General features: G+C 30.2%; 1 protein-coding gene across 2 annotated transcripts; it reads right to left on the reverse strand.

Annotated features, from left to right (window-relative positions):
* Positions 1 to 1246: 1246 nt before the first annotated feature.
* Positions 1247 to 5989, reverse strand: LOC129295920 (WAT1-related protein At4g30420-like). Of its 2 annotated transcripts, none has more exons than XM_054934519.1 (7): positions 5742 to 5989; positions 5528 to 5596; positions 5286 to 5402; positions 4925 to 5156; positions 1970 to 2128; positions 1710 to 1861; positions 1247 to 1592 (listed from the first exon to the last, which is right to left on the reverse strand). In XM_054934519.1, exons 1-7 carry the CDS (start codon positions 5918 to 5920, stop codon positions 1400 to 1402), a joined length of 1101 nt encoding a protein of 366 aa, XP_054790494.1. In that variant the 5' UTR covers positions 5921 to 5989; the 3' UTR covers positions 1247 to 1399. The 2 variants fall into 2 exon arrangements, with proteins under 2 accessions (XP_054790494.1, XP_054790493.1); XM_054934518.1 differs by having other exon boundaries at positions 1710 to 1864.
* Positions 5990 to 14313: the final 8324 nt, after the last annotated feature.

A 14313-nucleotide genomic window follows, 5' to 3' on the forward strand; every position in this document is an offset into this window, starting at 1 on the left:
TCATCAAATAAAATAAATTTAATTGCCTGGAAGTCACTGTATTGGGTTCGGTCCCAAGAAATTTGCGGTGCTATCACAATTAATATTACAATACCATATATCACCGTCATGTTTTGGTTTTCCACAAGGACGATAGTGAAAATAAACCAGGCTCTCTCAACAAAACGTTTACTTATTACGTGGGCAAATTTTGTGGTATGATGTAAGCAATGGTGATACTCCTAACTTAACCAAACTTTGGATAGCAAAATTCAGAGGATTAAAATCTTTTATTACAGTAGCTATTATTATAGTTGTCAAATTCTCAAGTTGACTTTACTAGTTTAATATTTTTACGTTTTTAACTTATAAAATCTTGTCAACTCACTCATAAATTTAAATTACATACAAACTCGGTTAAACTCATGAGTTTATCATTTTTACATTTCTAACTTACAAAATCGTATCAATTAATTCATAAACTCGGACTAAATTTAAGTTTGGGTTAACTTGTTAAGCTCATCAATTTTTTTTAGTTGAGTGAATTAAGTATATATTATGAAGAATTCAGTTTATAAAATTTATAGGACTTGGTTCAAAAAAAAACTTAAAATGCAAAAACTAACATTAATAAAAAAAATAAAAATACAAAAATAAGTTTTCCTATTTTAAAATTTTTACATCTTGTATATGATAATTTATCAATGTATATGGGTTTGTTAACTTTAATGATTTATATTTTAATATATTTAAATTAAATTAAAGTCATATTTTAATAATTATTTATTAATAAAGAGAATTTATGATCCAAATTTACGATATAAGTTTACATTTTCACTATGAGTTTATTTAAATTCATAAGTTTAACATCTTGGGTGTTACAATAACAACCCCTATTTAAACAACACGCACAAAGCACATAACTGTCATGTTTATGGCCATATATGACGGTATAATAGCGAATAACCATCATATTTAATTTGACCCCTCAAATATGACAATTATTTTTTAGTTGTTTTATATGACGGGGTTTTTAAACCGTCACATATTTGTCCGTACATATGATGGTAGGATTTTATATGGTGGTTTTATATACGAAGATTATTAACTATTAAATATGGGCTAAAACAACTGTCGTTTTTGTCCAAACTGTTACAGTGGAATAATATAATTAATAGTAATCAGGTAGGTTGACTTATATGTGTGTATTGATTATTGTTTCATAACAAATCCACGGCCTTCAAATTCAGTTGATTGGAAGAAATTGTGCTAAGTTTAGCTTAATCCAGCTTTTTATACCCAGAACTCCAAAAATAAAAACATGAAGATGGATCATTATAACGCACTGAAAAACAAGCTTTGTCCTAAAAATGTGGTTCAGCATCATTATTTTTTAGCAGAGAGGAGCTGTTCCTTGAAATCAATTTGACAACGTGTTTTGTTCAAACAATAAATCATCTTCCAATATATTGATCGTATCGTGCACTGTTCCACCACTTTTCGTTAATGTCGGATCCTTCTCCTGCAGATCTCTCGTCTCATCGTCAACTTCTCCAGCTTTACCCCACAGCACAACATACAAACCCATTATCACTCCTGCAGCTCCTATCAAGCTAACCAAAATGAACCGAAAAAACAACCATTAATATTCTACATATTAGCTTGCCATAGGCACTACTCATCATCCTCAAAAAGATTATCTATTAGCGATATATATGCACACATACTACCTTCCAGTGTAGATCTCTTCGTGAAGAAATAACGCAGCAAATACTGTCACAATTACTGTGCACAGGGGATTGAACATTGCTGAAAAGAGAGGACCTCTGCGTGAAATGCACCATGCTTGCAAAAAGAACGTTACTGCAGATCCCATCACTCCCTGCTAACACATGTATATGATATTCCAATTTGGATATTATATAAATATATGAACTATTTAGGGATACTTTTATGCTACTCGATTGAGTGTAGAAAATTATGGACGTACTGAGTATAGACAGCAACACAGTTCAAGTACAGAATGGAGCTTCCATGTTTGCGGGTCTCGTTCCATGACCAGAGTGACTGCTGTTGATTGTAGTGTTGCCATGAAACACAGCCAAGCTGACGAAGATAGGTGATCTGGGTGGCTCGCAGTGGTTGGAACCTGACGAAAGAGATGAACCCAGAATCACAAAACTCTGTATATATATAATTTAATCAGACTTATGGGGAACATATCAATCAATCAATCAACTATATACTACAAATATTGTAGATGCGTTCTGTTTCGATTGGTGGACGGGATTCAATTTTCTTTTTATTTTGGAATTGGAAATATTTTAATCAATTATTTTTGACAACTTTTCATGGGAACATTAAATTAAATTTCAAATTTTTACATAGCCACCGATCACAAGTGCCTTATGTTAACCGGTGTTATCTGATTGGCTAACTAGCCAGGATATTTTTTCAATGCTTCTATTCTTGTGTAAGGAAAGAGAGCTTTTATTCCCAATACATATATCTTCGCGTCTCTCAATACTCTATTTTCAAAATTAAAATTTGTAATATGAACAATCTTTAACTAAAATATTATAGAAGGCGTGTTGCTTTTTGATCATATGTCCTAGCTAATGGATTTTAAAAGCTGAGATGAGCCTTTGATCATCGAACAACCGTCACTCGCAAATGGCGTTTTTACTGACGGTAGAGAGTTGGGTGAATTCCCTTGATATTTTTCTTCTTCTGAGGTGCGTTTTAAACTTATCGTGTAAAAGTGTATATGAGACTGAGTGATGGTGGTTCGATGGTACTGATGAATGAACGGACATGTAAGTTTGGCAGTTAGGTTTGGTTTTTTGTTGATGGTACATAGCTCGTCGCCACCTCACTAATTGCTCAGTGTTCTATCCTTTAACCAAGTGCGTTTCTTCTTCTTATGGCTCATATATCCCACAAACCCCGCCAAGCTAATAATGGTTAGTTCTACTTCTAGAAGCCATCTACAATCACACTTCATTTTCAGTTTCAATTTCACTTTTTTCTTAAACATTCTTCTTCACCATCTCTATTTGCTTTTTGTGTGTTTTTGGGTGATTAGGGTGGTGCTGTGGTAGCAGTAGGGGTCAACGAGGAAGAGGGTTGAGACCTCATAATTTTGCATCTAGATGACTAAGTTTGGAGAGTGTGTGCGTGCAATCTTATTTTTGAGGTAAGTTAAGAAATTTATTTTTCTTTTTCTTTTCTTTCAACAGCTTCACGAGCATCTCAAGAATGCCTTTGATATTTTTATTTATGTGACTATACATCCTAGAACTCTAGTCAATATTGTAGGATATATTAATTAATTAACTCCTTTGACTAATTGAACAAAACACCCGAGTATCTTACTATCAAAAAAATTAACTTTAACGGTTAGTTGATTAAAAAATTATAAAAAAAGATATTAAAAAATTACAGAAAAAAATTCCTAAAATTATTAATAAGTATTCCATAATCAAATTTTTTTTTTTACCCATGTAAAACAATCAAATGTTATTTACTAATTTACCAAAAATCTACAACTTCACTGGAATATATGTAATTTACAAATGAACGCAGTTTTTACTCTAATTATAAATTTTTGAAACATAGCTTATAAATCTAGGAGGAAGACTTATAAATTATTAATGTAAAAAAACACATTTACTTGTTTTTGATATGGCTATCTAATTGGATCACATTCAAGTATTATGAGGCCCAACAAGTGTAGCTCTTTCAAAAGAGTTTTTTTGCATTCACATAAGCTCAAACTCAAAAGCTTGTTGGTGTAAAAAACACATTTACTTATAAATTTTGAATATACTAGTTGGGTTGTAAATTTTTGAAAAAGAATTTATCCATTTTTGGAGGAAGACTTAATAATTTATCTCTAATATTTTAATTTACAATTCTGCTAGTGTGAAAAATATACATTCACTAATAAGTCTCGAATAAACTAGTTAAGCGGTTAATTTAAAAAAAAACTTATAAATAATAATATTTAAATTATTAATATTTTAATAAGATAGAATTCACATAAATATATTTTTAATTATTTTTCATCATTGTTGCCCAAAACAGTGATTTGATAATCACCCTGTAACCAGTCAAAGTGGTTAGTTAAAAATGTATTTTGATTAATTCTTTACATGGATAAGAAATAAGATTTCTCTGTTTGTATATATTTGTAATTCAGGTGGCTTAATTTATATTAATTTTTTAATAAAGCACTCATTTATAATTTTTTAAATTATTCTCTATAATTTTTTATAATTTTTTAAGTTAACTAACTTTTTAATGGTAGGTGTTCAATTCACTATTTTTAAATGTTAAAAAAAATTATATCACAAATGAATTTTGAATACTGAACACTCTTAAAAAATAGTTAAAGAAATACTCTTTTAACTCAAAAATATATACAATTTAATTTACCTGTCTAACCAGGGACGACTCTAGAGGGTGAGGGGGGGCCCCAATCACTCTTTGCAAAAAGATTAGAATTTTTATTTTTAGAAAGCATTAAAAAAATTCTGACCCCTTTCTACATGTTATATTTTCAATTTTGCCCCTCCATACATTGATTCCTGGATTCATTACTGCCCATGGGCTTATATTGTGTTAATCCTCGGTTAACTGGATTTACTCTGGACTAATTTAGTTAACCGGGATGGGTCAAAACGACGTCATTTTTAGGCTCAAGAAGAGAGAGAGAGAGAGAGAGAGAGATATATATATATATATATATATATATGCAACTTAGTTGATCCGTCCAACCCACCGGATTACACCAGTTAATCTCGTGGTAACCGGGCTAAATCGGCTGGGTTGGTGAAATCCCGGTTCTCAATTGCTCGACCAAACTAGTCAAGTGAGCGGCATGCATGCTTGTTGAATAGAATATTTGCAGTTTGGTGAAGAGATGTTTGAGACAATTAAGTACCTGCAAAATCAGCCAAATTGCCCATAGAAAACAGCTTGCAAACAGAGATATCCAACCCAGCAACCAGTTCTGATCATCTCCGGACTCCATGACTGGTTCTGGAAGCAGCAGATATGAGTTTAATAGCTTTGGACCTTTCAGCAGTGCTATGGACACAGCTCCACTCACGCACATCAACGTCCCTGCGATCTTTGCTACACTTCTCGAGCTCCGAAGATTCACTCTCTCCATTCTAAAACAATGCAACAACATTAATTGACAACATAAGGTCATAAAAATGTCTGCAGACATATTAGGTTTAATTTGTCTATATTCAGAAACTGTAAATCTGAATATGGGTTTTGGCAATTTAATTAGTTACCCTGCAAAAACTGCAATTATAAATGTAATGGCTGGAACAAGATTTCCCATAGCAGTTGCAATTGAGGACGACGCCCGATGCAGACCCTCGAAATAAGCATTCTGGTTCAACGTAACGCTGCGGCAGAATAAGAAGGCAAAAACAAAAAAGGAAGAAGAAGTGATCGATTTGCATTATCTAATTATAAAGCTTAAAACCTTTAATCTGAAAGTTGGCAAAAACTCAAGGTGAAACTAACAAACCCTATAAACGAGGACAAGAATAACAAGGTGAAACTCCTTAGTGTCAAGGAACACGAGGCAGATTTTCTTCTGCAAAAAGAAGAACATCAAGAAACAAATATTTGTGTGAGAGGCAATTAAGGAGAAAAGACACAGGAAGACAAAGAAGTTGTGTATGTATATGTATATATGTGTATGTGTGTATATATATATAGAGAGAGAGAGAGAGAGAGACCTTGAGAAATAGGCAGCGGGTGCGAGAACAGTAGTGGCTATAGCTTGTCGATAGAGGACAAAAACTGGAGGACTCAAGCCCTGTAATAGAGCGACTCTGGTGCTGAGGGAGAGGCCAGCGTAAATGAACTGAACCAGCAACATTGCCGCCACTGGCATGTGGTACTGTAAACGAGCCATAACTATGAAGCGAACCAGAGAGCTGAGCTCTGCTAGCTAATAAAGCCAAAAATCTGAAGCGCTGGAAGGCAAAATAATGCTTCAGTGACTGACCCATACTGAAACACATAAAAATATAGAAAAGCGAATTCTTGAATGACGATTTCCTTCTTGGCATTTAGCCAATCGTTGTGAGTTTGGATGGTGCTTTTGTGGTATATGAGGAAGTGCTTAGCCTCCCCTCACACGTCCTACGTCGGTGGGTGCTCTTGACATGTTAAATTTATCTTGTATATTTTTTAAAATAAAAATTTATAAAAAAATTATATTCATATACTTTATCATTAATTCGGACAGTCCAAATTTAATTTTAAAAGTTTTTATAAATTAAGTATCCACAACTTATTTGAACAGTGTCTCGAAATGGTTAATTTATAAAAATTAAAAAAATATAACTTTATATTCATGTACTTTATTTGAATTTTGTTATAGGTTTCTGTATTTTTTTTTTTATGTTCTAAATCCCTACACATTTTTTTGGTATTCTAATTCCTTACAATACCGCTCATGGAGAGATCAAAAATACTAAAAAAGTGTAGAAACTTATAACACTAAAAAAAATATAAAAACTTATAAATTCGTGTAAAATGTAGAGACTTAAAGTTATATTTTTTTAAAAAATTATAAGAAAATTCTAATATTAAATTAAACTATCCCAATTAAATATGTACTGTGCTCATAGTCATTAATAATGAACTGAATTATTAAAATTTTTATCTTGATAAATAAAATTACATAATTTTAAATTTTAAATTTAAATTATCCATATTAAATTTGGATGGCTCGTATCACATTAAAATGACGAACACTATTATACTTTATCCCCCATATTAGATCGAAGCGAGACCAGTCACATGCCTTTGATGGCAATAACCAATAAACATATTGGGCCTCCCACTAATTTGAATCAAATTGATGGGGTCACGTTGGTATAATATAAACTCTTGGTAAAAAGAAGAAGAAAATTTCTATTAATTACAATTTTTTTCTATTCCCGTTACTCAGAACTTGCGTGGAATTACCTAGTTCAAAGATAAAAGGATTATTAATCTTTTGATCCTTAAAATTTTAACTCATTTAATTAAAATTCAATTCTTCAACTCTAACTGAATGTAAGTCAACCTTTAAACTTTTAATTCGATTAAAACCTAATCCCTAATGTTTTTATCATTTTAAGAGTTTGTCCCCATATCATCTATACCTCACCCCCACTCATCACCCAGTCATAATCTTACATCTTACATGGCATAACAATAAATGCCACATCAGATCATGGATTACAGCTAGCAACAAGCTGATTAGCACCATGAAATTTAAAATAATATATTAAAAAATGGAATTGAAAATGGAATTAAAAAATGAAATTGAAAAAGAAAAAGAAATTGGAGTTAAAAGCATAATTTAATATATATATATATATATATATTGAAAATTTTAAATGGAATCCTTATAACCAAGAATATTAAAATACAATAACACCCATATAAAAAAATAAATTAATAAATCAATTTATAAAATCAATTATCTATAAAAAAATTAATTATCACCCTAAAATCCATTTCATCTCTCACTTCTTCCTTCTCATTGGCATCTCCGGCAATAAATCAAGGTGGAGGGCAAATCAAAGATGCATTAAATTTCTCCGACGGAGGACTACTACAAGGGAGATTTGGAGAAGGTTCCTTGTCACCAACGTCTTTGATCTTCGTTGGAGGTTCCTTATCAGTCGTCACCGACATCTTCGACCTTCGTTGCAAGGAGAAGCAGATATGAAACAAAGCAATCAATGGAGTCTGGTCACATTTGAAGCAAGTAACAAAAAAGGTGAGATGCTGTCATGATGGAGAATAGCTGCCAATGAAGAAAGAAGTTCGAAGAAACTTGGAGTTGTTCTAAAATTTTGAGAAATCATAGACCGTATTTTGGTCAACAAAATCAATTTCCTAGGAAAATAATTTCCATTCTCTTTCCTGAATTTTAATTCCCAATCATTAAATTTCATACCAACCAATCAAGGGAATTTATTGATTCCTTTTCCATTTTCTTTTTTTTTTTCCTTGGAGCTTAGTTTCAGTAAACCAAACTAGACCTTAAGTCTTACTTGAAATAAAATGAGGCAAGTTATTTGTGAAAAATGTACCTTGATTCTTCTAAAATATCCCAACCAAATAAGTCATACACCGAATGTGATGGTATTCAACTTTACAATCCAAGAATCTAAATAAATATAGAGATAGTTAATTTGGGAAATAATAAATGAGAGGCAGGAAGGAGATTGATGTTTAATATTTAGGATAAAAACAAGTTCACTAACTAGTTTTAAAATTTTAGAACCGGAAGGAATATTTGAAAATAATTATTTTTTTACACAATATTTGGATAAAAACATTCGACCATTAATCTCGATTTTGAAAGAAAAAAAATCACACATTAATTTTGAGATGCCGCATTTAAAATCTGTTGGGCATACAAGTTCTCATGGGAAAAGTTTTAAAATAAAATTCATATTCAAAAATTTACTTAGACTCCATGTAATATACTATGCGTTTATTTGGCTAAATAATAAAAAGGAAGAGAAGAACAATAGTTGTTTGAAATTTGAATTGCAATGAATGTATGGGATATTCTCCCACGAACAACATGAATCCGGTTCCACCGACTAAAATTAACATGATTGGTAGGGGTTCTTGTTACTTAAATTAATAGTTGGAAATTTGAATTCCAAGCACAATTTACTTTCTCCAAACCATAATATAAAGCATCTTCTAAAAACATTGTCTAATTCAAAATATAAGATATTTGATAACTTTTATACTTATTTTTTAACTATACTCTTACTTTATTTATTACTCTTTTAAAAAAAAATCATACATTAGAATTTTAATTACTATTATCAAGACTTTTATATAGGGTATTTAATGAAAGTATAAATGAAAATATGTTAATATTTTTAAAAATTTAAAGTTTCAATTAACATTGTTTGTAAACTATAAATTAGTTAATTATAACTTATATTGTCATCCAGAGAAAGTAATAAATAAAAATATACCATTTGCTCTCTCTCCCTCTCTTTACTGTGCTTGTGTAGAAAGCTCTCATAAAAACTCTCTTTCATATTGGGGCAAGAGAAACTATTTACAATAAAAGAAGGCTGGGTTAAGCATTAAATTTTGAAAATATTTTTGTATCTTTTAATTTTTATGAAGAAGGAGGCCAAAATTAGAGACAAATTTAGAGGGGACAAGCAGGGTGCTTCCCCAGTGTTACAAAAAAAATCCTTAAAATTTTATATATGTATATATATATATGTATGTATATATATATATATATATATTATTGTTAAAAATGCTAAAACTGATTTTAGACCCCCTATTATAATGCTGCTTTGCATTGTGGGCCTCCCATTAGTTCAATTCTAGATCGCCCGGTCAAAACCTACGCTTAATGCATTTTTTTTTTTATACACTTTATAACATTTATATAAGAAAAACAATTAATGAAGAAGAAAATGATAGTATAGAAGATGAAAGAAAACAGAGATGATTAAATGTGATTCTTTGTTTAATTATTGATTCTCCTTTCTTTTTTCTTTTTTGGTTGAATGAAATTTAAGAGAAATGCTAGAATATTAGTAATATGGGCCAAGAAAGTGATAGTTCAATGTAAAGGCCCATGAGCCAGGGTAATTTGGTCCATGTGTAAGATGTAGCCCAGTGTTCACGCTACAAGAAGGAATTATTAACTTTCTCCATTTTATTTTTCAATTCTGTTTCTAATTTGTTATTAATCTTTTCTTTTGGGTCATAATATAACACATAAATTTAATCTATGTACATAAAACATGATGGATTTTTTATTAAAAAAGTGATCATTCATTCTTATTTGATAATAAAAAATTAAATTATGCAGGAGAACTATGATAATATTTAAATTTGATACTATAGTACCAAACATCAAGTAGATATATAAAAATAAAATATTTTATCTTTTCATTAAGTAAATACTTCTGATATAAAAAATTTCAACAACTTTTAACAACTTTTGTTAAACAAAAGGCAAGAAAAAATAATTCTGTTTGCTAATGTAACAGAACAAAAGAAATTATAGGATGATATTATCAAATGACTTAGAATAAGGGATAAAATTAAGATATAAATACGACAACCACATATAAATTAATTAAAAAAATTATTCATTAAAATAGTTTTAATACTTATATAAAAAATATACCTATAATTTGCTCCCTATAAATTATTCATAGGGAAAATTATTGCTGAGGACCTGGAGAAAATAATATTCATTATAAAGGATCATAAAAATTAAAATTAGGTTGAATGATAATGTAAAAGTAATTGACTATCGTAACCATAATATAAAACCTGTTGATAATACTTTAAGGTTGCGTTTGAATGGATGGATTTAAATTAAAAATTTAAATTTGAAATCTCATATTTAAAATCTTACATTTGGAATTCATAGATTCTAAATTCTTTGTATGGATGATATAAAAAATTTTAAATTATAATACTAAAATCCTTTCTTTGGATCTAAAGTAAAATTTTAAATTTCAAATTCTTTCTTTGAATTCAAAAGAAACTTGGATGATTAGTCAAAGTCGATGGTCCAAATGGCCAACTTTCACTAAAATCAGACAATCAAAGCCGATTAGAACAATAGCACCGGCGATGACCAATTTTCACTAAGATCGAACCGACATGATGATGAGTAGCAGATGGTTGACTTCCATCGAGACTGGGCCGACGATGACCAAACAGTTGACTTCCATCAGAACCAAACCGATAGTGACAATCGAGACTAGATAGTTGACTTCTACTGAAACTAGACCAAAGGCGACCACTGTAACACCCTCAAATTTACAAACTGATTTTTCGCAAATCATTAATTCAACAAATCATTTTTTTTTCATTGAACCCTTATCATGGTAGAAAAATTTCTACCATGATACATCCAAGACAATATACCACAGGTCTTAAAATATCTCAAAAAGTAATTAGAACCATGAGGGACAGACATGATCCTCATAGCATGTTATTCAAATTAGGTCATGAATCAAAAGGGACAGACATAATCCTCTTGGACATATAAATGCATTTAATAAAAAGGGTTAGAGTTTACATGCTCCACAAACAAAATATGTCCTAAGTTGGCACAAGATACATTGTATAATCCAAAATAAGAGGCAACATAAAAGATGGTGTCTCATACACCATAATTACACCTCTGGTGCTTTCTCGGCCGGACTCTCTCCTGTAAAAATATTAACCACGGGGAATGAGACTTAAAAGTCCCAGTAACCAAAATTAATATGTAATGATACATGCGGATGTAACTAATCATGCGATTGCTAAGTGGGCACACAAAACATTTAACCGAACAATATTTTCAAACAAACCGAACAAGTATTTAATTGCATGACTGCACCTTATATCCTCCTTTCCCCATGCTCGGACGCCAAATCACCCGGCCAAAGGTGAGTTGGACCAAGCGACAAGCCACTCATTGGGTCCAATGAGGGCTTACCACGTGGTAATAATTAACCGAACAGAAATTCCCATTAACACCATATATTAAAATACCCTGACAAGTCATGCATCATTCAAATATCCAAACAGGAATATATCCGAACAATAATATCTCATCATGATAAACAAAAATAAATTTTTAACCCACTTGGCAATAATTTCAAACAAGTATATACAGTATTTATTTTCAATAATTCATAATTTTTCCAAACAATAAAACAACACATAACCATTCACAAACACACCCATCACAACACATTAATAATGGTTACCTTGTGTCTTGAATAACAAGTTCCCCTTCACAACTCCTTTTTCACCACTATCTTTGTCAATATAATCTACATAATTATTTCACAATACTATATATTAATTTTACATTAAAATAAATAACTCTAATTTAAAGAATTAGAAAGTCTTAGATCTATAATCCATATTAATACTAATTTAAGATTTATGCCTCATTTAACTTCCCAAATTCTTTTTTCTAAAATTCTCGTACCCTAATAAACTATTTTTTTTATCCTCAAATCACTTCTAGTATCACAATTTCATCCTTCTATATTCTAAAAATTCGTCCAAAAATAAATTAAGAATTTTAAAATTATCCTGAAGCCTCAAATCACCTTTCTATAACCTCAAAAATACCTATTCATACTTAAATAAATATTTAATAATCATAGGTTTATCCCTACATCTCAGATTCCACATAAATTCAACCATATAGATCTAGATTTTAACTTAAAAATTCTTAAACATGAGTTTCAACCTCAAGAAAATATTCTATAATATTTATTATATCCCTAAGAGTTTTAACCTATATTTTTAATCCATCATATCATCAGATTAACTATCTTATAAAAAATCCTAATCAAAATATTTACTCTATCCTACAAAATAATCATATCACTAGAAAGCTAATATTATTTAGAAAATAACTATAAAATTAATTTTGTAATTAAATAAATTTTTAAATGCTAATCTAAACAGGAAAGTTAGAACATACCTGAAGAAAAAGAAAATAATCCCCCCTTCCGAGAAAACGCCGAGCAACGTGAGAGGAAGAGAGAAAAATAATATAAAAATGGGATTGTGAGTCCCAAATTATATTAAAAAAACTTATAGGTTTGAATTTAATTATTCAAACCTTTAGGCCAAAAGTTACAATTTTCTCTAAATTGCATCTTAGCCTCTCATGCTTCCTAATGCACACACCCCCTCTTTTTTATACATGAAGGCACCTCTTCTCTTCCCTCATCTAACCAATGTGGGACTTAGAAACAACAACTTTCCACCCCCTTTTTTTTTGTTCCTTCTACCTTCTCTTTTTTTTTTCAACACATACATAAAAAAAATTATTTATGTATTATATCTTAAATAAATATTGCTTATGTAGTTTTAAATTTAAATTTTTAAATTCATAATTAAATACCTAACCATAATATTATTTCTAAATAACCTCAAATAATATAAATTCCTATTATTATCATTTTTTTCTCAAAACCTAAATTCCACAATTTCTTTATTATATAAAAAAATCAAGATGTTACAACCACCAGGACTAGACAGCCGACTTCTATCGAGACCAGACTCGATGGAAGTTAGCCGTCCAATCCCGATAGTAGCCATCAGTCTGGTCTTAATGAAAGTCGACTGTCTAGTCCTTATTATCGCCTTCAATCCAATCTCAGTGGTCGCCATCAGTCCGGTCCCTGGAAAAGTTGATCATTTGATCCCAATCATCGTTATTAGTCCAATCCCCATGGAAGTTGGCTATCCGGTCCTTATCATCACTATCATCATTGATCTGATCCCAATCAACAATGGCACCTTGTTTTTTGTCAACTTCAGCAATCTGGTCTAATTATCATTGGTGCTTTCGTGAATTTAGGTCAAATTACAAAAAAGATTGAATTAGGATTTGAAATAATAAAAATTTAGAAATGATTTTAAATTATAAAGAGATTAAGATAGAATTTAAATTTAAATTTAGGTCAAATCTAAATCTATACATTTTTAATTACCTAAACAATGAATTTAGTTTAAATCCAAATTCATATGTATCTAAATATAGCATAAAATTAATGGTATTGTATAACTTATAGGAAAAAAAATTCTTTTTTGTGTGGATTTCAATTCCACACAAATTAAAAAAAATGCAGTATTGAATTTAATTAAATTAATATATTTTTAAAAATAATTGTTTTTTAAATAATCAATTGAATATAATTTTAAAATCATTGTTAGCAATAACTTTTCTTTTATTTATTTATTATGGTTTGGCACAGGTTGGTTATTTATTTCTTTATTATTTATTATGGTTTTCCTATAATAGTATGACCTTTCATTTTGAGGAGAGTTAGAATAAATAAAGATTAAGGCTTTACAAATTATTTTTTTTAAGTAATCATGTTTGAAGGCCTAGCTTTGATGAATCCTGTGAAAAAAGGTTCAAGCTTGAACGGCCCTTCAAGCCATGATAAACTTGAAGCAATCAAGTATTCTTACTCAGTGATTGATCCTTTGAATTACTACATGAAAGACAATAATATCAAGCAAAAGTTGCATTATATCTTTGATCAATACAAAGATATGAGTGGATCTTTCATTAATCTTACATCAAGTTTAACTCTAACACAAAATCAACTAAGCACAAGTGGAAGGGTGGCAGAGAAGAAGGAGCCGATCATGTCTTGGACTCAACTTTATGGCATAAGTTTTTATTTGTGTAATACACTTTATCTTATTGTTGTTGATTTATGATTGCTTGTTTGATGCTTTTTGATTTTTTTTTAAATGTAGAATTTCTTAATT

The sequence above is a fragment of the Prosopis cineraria genome, unplaced genomic scaffold (genome assembly GCF_029017545.1).
Source record: "Prosopis cineraria cultivar Desert tree isolate PC_DT_omini unplaced genomic scaffold, ASM2901754v1 PC218, whole genome shotgun sequence".
Taxonomy (NCBI): domain Eukaryota; kingdom Viridiplantae; phylum Streptophyta; class Magnoliopsida; order Fabales; family Fabaceae; genus Prosopis; species Prosopis cineraria.

What these genes read in the sequence shown, in the direction of transcription:
- LOC129295920 (XM_054934518.1), bottom strand. Translation starts at nt 5,920, where the DNA reads ATGGCTCGTTTACAGTACCACATGCCAGTGGCGGCAATGTTGCTGGTT. An exon ending in CAATTTGGCTGATTTTGCAG is followed by an intron (nt 2,129 to 4,924) that starts GTACTTAATTGT and finishes CTCTTTCGTCAG; the next exon opens with GTTCCAACCACTGCGAGCCA. An exon ending in TGTGTTGCTGTCTATACTCA is followed by an intron (nt 1,865 to 1,969) that starts GTACGTCCATAA and finishes TACATGTGTTAG; the next exon opens with CAGGGAGTGATGGGATCTGC.